Source organism: Castor canadensis, chromosome 6 (assembly GCF_047511655.1).
Source record: "Castor canadensis chromosome 6, mCasCan1.hap1v2, whole genome shotgun sequence".
Taxonomy (NCBI): Eukaryota; Metazoa; Chordata; class Mammalia; order Rodentia; family Castoridae; genus Castor; species Castor canadensis.
This window is the reverse complement of record NC_133391.1, coordinates 82,851,273-82,860,475: the sequence shown is the minus strand read 5'-3', so window position 1 is coordinate 82,860,475 and position 9,203 is coordinate 82,851,273. Positions and strand designations below refer to the sequence as shown.

Genomic DNA, 9,203 nt, shown 5'->3' with positions numbered 1-9,203 from the left:
AGCTGGGTATAAAGAGGACTGGGGGAGGCGCTGGCTAAGATCCAGCGGAGTGGGGTTCATCCCAACAGCTGAGTAGACGTCTGCCTTCCCGCCCTTTAGCCCTGTTACTGGCGCTGCGGCAGTTCAGAAGGCCACTAAACATCCTCTCTGGAGCCCTCCCTGACTCACTTGGCTGCTCCTAAACTCCTTTTCCGGGATCTGCAAGGGTTGAGAGTACACATCCGAGCCCGCCATCATCTCGCCGTTTCTCCTATTCCGCAAACAGGTGCGGTGACTCAGGCCCGAAGTGACGAAAGTTGTCTAGGCTGGACTGCGCGGATCTGACATACAGGGAGCGCGAAAACACAGCGTGCGCGGCCGCGGGGTTTGCTGCGCGCTGGACAGCGTCTTGGCGATGCGCTCTTACCGCGTTACTCGCGTGGCCTCTTTATTCCAGAATGGCCTACGGAAGGGAACTGTGAAAGCGGCTGGGCGCTTGACTGTGATTTTTGAAAGTTCTTGACACCCATTCGCATTTGATCTAGGAAACCGCGCCCCGTCCACCAAGAGTAGGTGCTTTTCCTGAAATTGGTAAAAGTTTTTGAGGACGAGACCCCCTTAGACCTTTTCTCATTTATTCCAATTTCTCATAGTTCCTGCCCCTCAGGATCTGATGTATGATTCCACACTTAATACTTTCAGGTAGAAGCACAATCCAAACCTGAGGCCATACCCACCCTCCAAAGCATTGCATAAGCAAGCACTTGAATTTCTCAGTAGCCAAGGAAGCTGAAAAGCGTTAGTTGAAACTGGCCAAAGGAAATGTTCAGATGTGTGGAGGATGCAAGGGCATCGGTAACAAGTCATTAAAGTGACTGCTGGTTTCAGAATGTGCCCTTCTCCCCCTAACCCTCAGCCCCCCAGGAGTAAAGATCAGTCACAAAAAAACTGCCCTGTAGGAGAAAGATATCACTATCCATCTCTTAAAGCACATTCAAGCCCGTATCAAGGGCTTAGGGCAAAGTGAAAAGGAGGAAGGTGAGGGAAATTCCTGATGATTCTGCTAATGTTAAAATTCCATCAATTTGGCTAGACCTATTCTTTTTTTTTTTTTCTTTTGCATCATCAATTCAGAATTCTGTACAGAAAGAGAATGACATCAAAGAAAATCATTGGCCCAGCAGAAAAGAGCCCGTAGGCGTTTAGGTGTTATATATATGGAGCCAGAAAGCTCTGGAGATCAGGGAGACTCCAACTCAAGGCGACAACATGGGTGAATATGGGCCTCTTGTGCACTGAGAATAGAGAGGCCAGGAGAGGCCTTGCAGATCTCAGACTTGGTGGGAGAGTTCAGTGAGAAATCAGAGTAAAATTGAGTGTCCAGCTACATTTTTCCGATGTCTTACTATTTGTTCTGTCAGTTTTTTTCAGGAAACTCTTCATCTTGCAATTGGTAGGGCTGGTGCTAACTTACAACTTCACTAACTGTGACTTCAAGAACATTGTAGAGGAATATCAGAACATAATTTATCCTCCCCTGAAGGACTGTATCAATGGGGTAAGTGAAGAAGCTTTTGTAAAACAATATATTATCATCAGAAGAGTAGGTATGCATAACACACAAATTACAATTTAACTTTCAAGGAAAAAAATTGTTTGGGAAAAATTACTTCATAAAGCAATTTTACAAATGATATTCAAATATGTCCATGTCTAAAATGAATATCTAGAAACTGGCATTCTAAAAATGCAAAGACTGAAGAGAAGCACATACTAATAGCTGGCACATTAAGCATCAAGAAAGTCTACCCTCTGCTAAAGTGCTGCTCTTACTTTGCAGTAAAAAGATCAGAGTGGCTAAGGGCTCCAGAAGGACTAAGAGAGAGAATTCTTGGGAGATTAACACTAAGAAAGGAGGCAGCTAAAGCAGAGCTGTGTTTCAGCACTTTCTATTGTTCTAAATGTTTCAGGGTGTTTTTATGGGATCAGGTGTAAGTTTTTTTTGAAATGTAGAGTAGTAATGATTTTCCTGAATCCAAATTTCTGGATGCAGTGTGCATGTCTGGAATGCATGAATGCCTATAAGGCAGAAGTGAGAATGGTGTTATTGCTCAAAGTGGTTAGTGCTGTGTGCAAGTGTGCCTGCTTGGGTTGTAGGAGGGGGGGTATCTTCTTCTGAGAGTAGGATCCTTTGATGTGCAGTTTCACTGCTTTCAGAGCACCTTTAAGGCCTAGGAGCAAGGGGCTGAAGAATGCTTTTCCCTATGGACTTAAATCTTTATCCTTCTTGCTGGGCATGGTGGGTGGCTTCATGGAAGGAATCCCAACAGTCTGGAAGCTTCAGGGAGATTGCAAAATAGAGGCCAGCCTGGGCTGCATAGTGAGTTCCAGGCCAGCCAGGAGTAGTTTCACAAAACAAAACAAACAAAAAAACCCAAAAAGCCAACTTTATCCTTTTTGTCTGTTTTCTTCCAGACCAAGTTCAACCAAATGAAGCCCTGTTACAACTTAGTGAGTAGAGTGGTAGCTGTTGGCTTTCTCCCATAGAGACGGCAGGCGTTCCGGGGAGGGAAGGGCTCATTCTGCGATGTGCAGAGCCCCAGGCAGAGGCTGAGTCCCCAGCCCGCAGTATAGAGGACATCTGGGCCGCCAACGCAGGCCTGCACCCAACTCGGGACTGCATTTCTCGTCCATGTTCCAGTCTCTCTTTCATGGAGCAGAGTTCCAATAGAGGTTGCCCTTCTCCCCAGGCAGGAAAGGCAATCTGGAAAGCGGGAGCAGGAGGTCAGGGGCGCCGCCTCTCCGCGTCGGGAGCTGCGGCTCGGAGCCGGCGAGCGACAGCCTCCTGTTAAGGAGCAGGGGCGGAGCGAGCGCGGTGACCTCCCCTTGGCGTCCAGTGCTCTGCGCGGCACCAGCGACGCCCGTCCTTCCTGTGGGTTGGCTCTGTTAACCGCTCGCGGTTGTGCCCACCTCGCTCTAACTGAGAAGAGACATACTAGTGTGTCTCTCGCTCCTCCTCTACCCATTCCGCCCGCTGCCACTCTCACTCAATTCCTCCCAACTCTCGCCTGTCTTTCTTTCTTTCTGGCTTCTCCTCCTTTGTTCCTGAACTTGACCGCTTGTGAGCAGTCAGATTGCCTCCTGAAAATCGAGCGCCACACCTTCAGCTCCACCGGTGGCTGCCCGTCACTCTCTAAGGAGTGCTTCGCCTTGAAAACCAAAGCTACCCTTACTCGCCATTGCCCGGGCTACTCCGGGATTCAGGTAAGCCCGAAACATAGGACACTAGCTTTTTAATACCTTCCGACTAGCCTTTAATTAAGCTAGGGTTTTACTGCAGAAGTTGTTCTGTGATTTTTATTAGGGATTTATCTTTTGAAGAGCAAATGAGCCAGGGGAAAGCTGTAGGTTGTCCATCTCAGGGTGACAATTGGATCCAAACTTAACGTAGCTCTAGGGTTCTGATTTTTTTGGTGGGAGGGGGCTGTGTTATGGATCTAAACTTAAATCGGTGTTTCAAGGTGTGATTAGTGAGCCTCCTACGACAGAATGTCCCTGGCTGCTGGAGCATGAGAGATGACTGTTCAAAATGCTCATTCCCAGGGACCCAAGTCAGACCTCCAAAATCAACATTTCTGGAGCTGAGGATGTAGCTAGGTGGTAGAGGCTTTGCTTAGCGTGTGCAAGGCCTTGGGCTGGATCCCAGGCACCACAAAAAAAAAAAAATCCATTGAGCTCTTTAGGAGATTGTTGTCCATCCCAAAGTTTAGCAACACTGTTTTGGCTTATCCTTTAGTAATTGTGTGCTTCTTAAAATGTTACCTTGTACATTAAATCTCTACTTCTTTTAATTGCTGTGAGGGGAATTTTTGTGCATGCAGTTGCATACCTTTGGATGAATGTGTAATTTTAAAGATGTGGAGAATTGGGAGTAGGAACTCTGGAGGCACACTGCCTGACTTTGACTCCTAGCCCAAAACTTCTATGAACTCTTGGACAAATTAGTCTCTGTGTGCCTCAGCAAAATAAGTATTATATTAGTAACTTTTATATAGGATGTTTATGAGAATTGTGTGAGTCATCACATGTAAAAGCAGTTGGAACAGTGCCTGGCACATAACAGATATTTAAGTTTATTCAGTTGGCAAGTAGAGTAGAAAATTTATCTTCATGATTTCTTGAAGAAAGACAAAGATTGACAATGCCAATTATATGTTTCCTATATATGTTTTTATTAACCTGGGGGACTTTATTAATCTGTGATCCGAATGTCTCTAAAACCAAGACTGTCACATTTAAGGCCTGAGAATTGAATCCACAGGATTCAATCAAGTCAGGATTGAAGCTACCTGGGTTGAATCTGAGTGAGAAACTCAATGCTTTGCAGCCATATGAGAAACCTATTTGGCTCTGTGCCTTCCTTTTAAGGAGACCCTAACAAATCTATAGATGGCCACAATAAAATCCATCCACATAAGAAGAGCACAGAGTACAGGCTTGATCACGTTCTTTGAACAGCATGTATGAAAGGGAGAGTGTGGAAAAATTTATTTCAGCCCCCTCACAGCCTAAAGGGAAAGTCTGAGGTCAATAATAATTACTCATGACTTAGCACATTTTATAATGACTATAATATTATTGCTTAGTAACCAGGGAACTCTTATCAATCCAAATACTAGTTACTTAAGAGTTTCAGTCTGTCACACTCAAGGGTAATCCGTCTGGAGGGATAAACCAGAATCCACTTCAGCACATGTGTGGGGGCTGGGGAACAGGAACATTTTTATTTCAAATAACAGGCCAGGTTTAGTGAAATATGTTTCATAAGATATGAAGGATAGGTCCTGCCTTTGGGGAATTTATATTGTCAGACAGATCATGAAGTCACCAATTTATTCACTCACTTAATCATGCAACAAATATCCAGTGTTTCCCAAGTATAATATACTGTAGTCAGTGTTATGGGGAATACCCATGACATAATAATAACAGTGAGAGCCAAGTTAAATGACATATGCTCTGAAAAGCTAGTAAAGGTCAGAACAATTAGCAGAGGCTCTGTGGAGGAGGCAGAGCTTAGCCTGGAGGCAAGAGTATATGAGAGGATAGACAGAGAGCATCCCTCCGGTGAAAGCACACATAAGCATGCAGTAAGCAAGTGCCCCAGGACACATTAAGAAATGGATTTGCACAGAGAAGATGACATAATTTGCCACTCAACAAGTGGTAAAAATTAATTTTTGACTATTGATTCTCCCATTCAACAGATAAGTAATGCCCAGGAAACAAAGAAAAAAGAAGTCACGCGTAACTGCCTGAAGCAAGCCTCACAAATACAAGGATGGTGGCGTCATTTCAGCCAAATTTCAGGAGTCTAAAACCATCTTCATCACAGACATATTTTCTGGCAGCAAAATATTTAATCTTTTTTAAGTAGATAAAATGTTAACTCTGAAACGTTTTAAAGACCACTAATAATTATTTTAATACTAGAGTTGTCTTAACTTATTTTTGGTAAATTGTTATTGTTTAATGCAGGGGTTGTTTTGAATACAGGGGAAAGTACTATTCTCCCAATGCCAAGGGAAATGTCTATAATATTGATGACTGGCTTTGTGGCAGAAATTCTCATCTAGAAGAAAATTAAAAAGTGGAAGAAAGAGAACTTTTTCTACAAAAAAATAGTTTAATTCAATGATAGTAGCATCCAAGCCTCTGTTTAAAAGGCATTTTTTTCCATCTGCAGTGGTAGAAGATTTATAAAAGAAAGTAAAAGCAAAACAGAGTGCATGAGTAGTTGAAATATAATGAAGCAATCTGAAAGAAGTTTCAGGCAAAATGTTACGAAAGGATTCTAAGCCAAGTTTTTAAAATTTTCTAACAGACAGCAATGGTATACACAAGTACATCCTGAAGAAGTGCCTTGCTATAACTACTATGTGTACTTTAAGTCTTATATAATATATTTTTAATTTATTTTATGAGCACTTTTGAAAAGTGTTGTTTTGTAACTGGTGCTATATATTTCTTAATAAAGTAGTTCTCAAATTTGTTTCTTATAAATGGTCTTTTAAATTTAGTTAGTAGGCAATTTGCATACATATTTTCAGCTCTTTACCTCCACTCATACTGAAAGCTCATTGACTACACTCCCTTGCATTACAGATGTGACCCTTCCAGTAGGAGAAAATCTTATAGAGATTAGTAGGTGAAAATATTTAAACAGATGATTGGAGTGCATCATCTTCTTAAATTTTGCTAACAGTCCTTTCCTTTGTTGAAATTTCCTCATGTCTCAAAGAGACAAAATAAGCAAAGGTGAACAGGACATGTTAAGTTCATTCTTGCATACCTGCTCTAAGGTGGAGTCATAGACACCTCTCATTCACCCTCGGATCAGAATCTCCTGAACACTGGCAGGAGAGCCAACCCTAGCTGAAGAGCCCAACTGTGCCAAAAAAGCACATGGGAATACATTGGTTTTTCCTGTGAGTGGAAATGCTCCCCTGACCACTGCCCTGAGTGTTGGGGCTAGGTCATGATAGAAGAGGGAAAAGTTCAACACTCCTAAATTCATCTTACCTGCTGACAGGAAACAGACATTATGTAACCAGAAAGCACTTAAGGAGCACACTGTGTCTGAGGCTTCAGCTGAATACTTGGATACAAAAGTAAATAAGACATATCCGCTATCCAGAGAAGCTCAGTGTATAGTTGAATAAACAGTTATCAATAGTCCTTGACAAACTGACAAAGATAAATCAGTTTTCTTTTGCTTGGAGGAAAATTGGCACATGCTTACTTTGAAAAATCGAAAGACATGGCTCAGGGGAGGGGAAATGACACTTTCTCCTTTCACTCCCACTTAGAGGTTTACTGATGTGCCTTTGATGAAACTGTGAAAAACACCATTGCAACTTTTCTTAAATGTTAAGCTCAATTGCTCAGAAGCAGAGAAGAATGAAGGATCTGGAGGAGGAGTTAATCCAAAGTCATCACATTAAATGCCGTTTCTTTTATCTTCTGCTTTCTTTTAAAATTTTGTATAATTTATGCATTTTCTTCCTTTATGTATTTCATAGGTGTTTTAAAATAAACATAATCTTTCAAATTACTTACACTATTAAGTAAAAAGTAATATGTGACACCATATTAATCTAGTAAGAACTTCCACAAATGGTATAAAAAGTATAGGTTATACATTTCTATTTTCTGAAATGTATTGAGGTTTTCTTAGAGGTAAGTATATGGACTGTTTTATCAATGTTCCATGGTCAATAAAAAGAAAGTTGTAAATTCTGAAATAACTGCATAAAGTTGGGTATGTGGCTAATTTGGAGTGCCTCATTAATTATGCTATTTACAGAACCTATATCACTACTTTTGTCTCCCTCAATTAGAGGCTGAGGAATCTGTGTTAAAGTCTCCTACTGTCATCATAGGTTTTTTTAATTTCCTTATGCCCCTAAAGTTTGGTTTTCTGTTTGCTGGTATTATTTTTATTTAATGCCTTAAAAGTCATGAAAGCCGTTTATTAAGAATTGTACCTTTTACCATTATATGTCCACATTTTATTGCTCCTGGGTCCCTTTGTTTTAAATGTCTCCTATATATACAACAAATCATTTAACGTGTGTGTGGTGGAGGAAGAGGTTTGAACAGGAGGGAAAGGGTAAATCCAAATTGAGGCATATTTACATTTAGCACTGCCATTATGCTGTTATGTTTTCTGTTTTTATACTTCTACATTATTGGTACAATTTTAGCCCTAAAACAATAACTTACATTTACTCTTGTCAAGCATTTCTTACTGATTTTATCTTATTATTTCAGCACACTGAGTTCTTGAGATTTTGAATCTTGGCTCAGTTATTTATTGCATAACACTTTCATAGGTGTCTATGACTTAATTCAAGTTGTGTTGATCAGGACAGGACCCTGCTCTGCTCATCTTCAAAGGACATAATTCTATTGAGTATTAAAGTCATTGGCTGATCTCTTTGTTGTAAAAAAGTTCTTGCATGTCTTGAGGACATTTCCTCATTATATCCATCTCAGAATATGGGTCGGGGAACACGTCCAGTGCTTCTCCTAAGCCTGAACATATAAGGACATGTGTCCACCAAATCTATAAATTGAATAAACTTATACCAAAAAAACTGGATTTGTTGATATCTTACTTATATATCTTTCTAAGTTTTGCAGCCAAGCCTCTGAGAATTATATCAGAGAATAACATCAAACTGACCTGGGGTTTTTAGTGCTCCCTCTTTTCTATTATTCAAAGTACTTACTTTTCTCAGATGCATTTGTCCTAACTGTAGCTTTAATAATATCACCTGGCTGGCATTGTGATTTTAAATTCAGCTATGCTTCTTGATACTCTTTATTTACTGGATTGATCAAGTCTCCTTGATTATAATTAAACAAAATTTATTTATATCTAAACACAAAGTTAATAGTTTACACATGAGGATAATAGTTGATTTTCTTGAGTCTCAGATTCTGTACATCTAAAATAAAGACGATGGTTTTTGACACGTTTAGGTCATATGAGATCTAAAGCACATAAGTATAAAGCCTCTGGAAATAGTAAAAATAAAATTTAAAATTTAGCTATTCAAATGCTTGTTTTATTATAAAGATGAGAGATAAGAACTGTTGCAGAGCCTGGAAAACTTCTTACCTTTTAGGTTTTTGTCTAAGACTGCTTTGCAACAGTGGAAAGAAAGTTTAAAAGTTTAAGCATACACTTGTTGACAGTTTGACAATTTTGAACTCTAACAACATGATAGGGTTCCAAGGACAGAGTACCAAACAAGAGAAGTGCACAGCACAAGAAACTTTGACACCTATATATGACATTCCTTGAGTGTTTATTTAGCTGAGTATTTACTGGCATATGCCTATGAGAAAACTATTCAAAAAAAAATAACCATCTGAATAATTGCTCACTCCAGGGCAAGAAGAATGCCTGTGTTCAGCAGCCAGACTGGGAAATTTCACAGTCCCTTAGGTATTGATATGGTACTCAGGTGTGTCTTACCTCAGTAATGGAGAATAATTTCCATTATTCTGATCCTACCTAAAATCTTAAAGGCAAGTCATGAGAGGACCAGCTAACCAAGTAACTTAGCTGCATTCCACAACAAACCTCACTAAATTTATAGAAATAAATAATATCTAGGACCTAACTAGGAAAAATTCACAATGTTTGGTATACA

The 9,203-nt window shown here is 40.3% G+C and overlaps 1 protein-coding gene across 1 annotated transcript; it reads left to right on the top strand.

The window, feature by feature from the left end:
* The first annotated feature begins 394 nt into the window (after positions 1-394).
* Positions 395-6,042, top strand: Tslp (thymic stromal lymphopoietin). Its single transcript, XM_074077871.1, has 3 exons — positions 395-494; positions 2,681-3,243; positions 5,247-6,042. Exons 1-3 carry the CDS (start codon positions 395-397, stop codon positions 5,355-5,357), a joined length of 774 nt encoding a protein of 257 aa, XP_073933972.1. The 3' UTR covers positions 5,358-6,042.
* Positions 6,043-9,203: the final 3,161 nt, after the last annotated feature.

Excerpts from the sequence above, each read along its gene's own strand:
- Tslp (XM_074077871.1), top strand. The coding sequence starts at position 395 with ATGCGCTCTTACCGCGTTACTCGCGTGGCCTCTTTATTCCAGAATGGC. Across the intron at positions 495-2,680 it reads CTTGACTGTGATTTTTGAAA|TCTCTCTTTCATGGAGCAGA; the intron begins GTTCTTGACACC and ends TCCATGTTCCAG. Across the intron at positions 3,244-5,246 it reads CGGGCTACTCCGGGATTCAG|ATAAGTAATGCCCAGGAAAC; the intron begins GTAAGCCCGAAA and ends CCCATTCAACAG.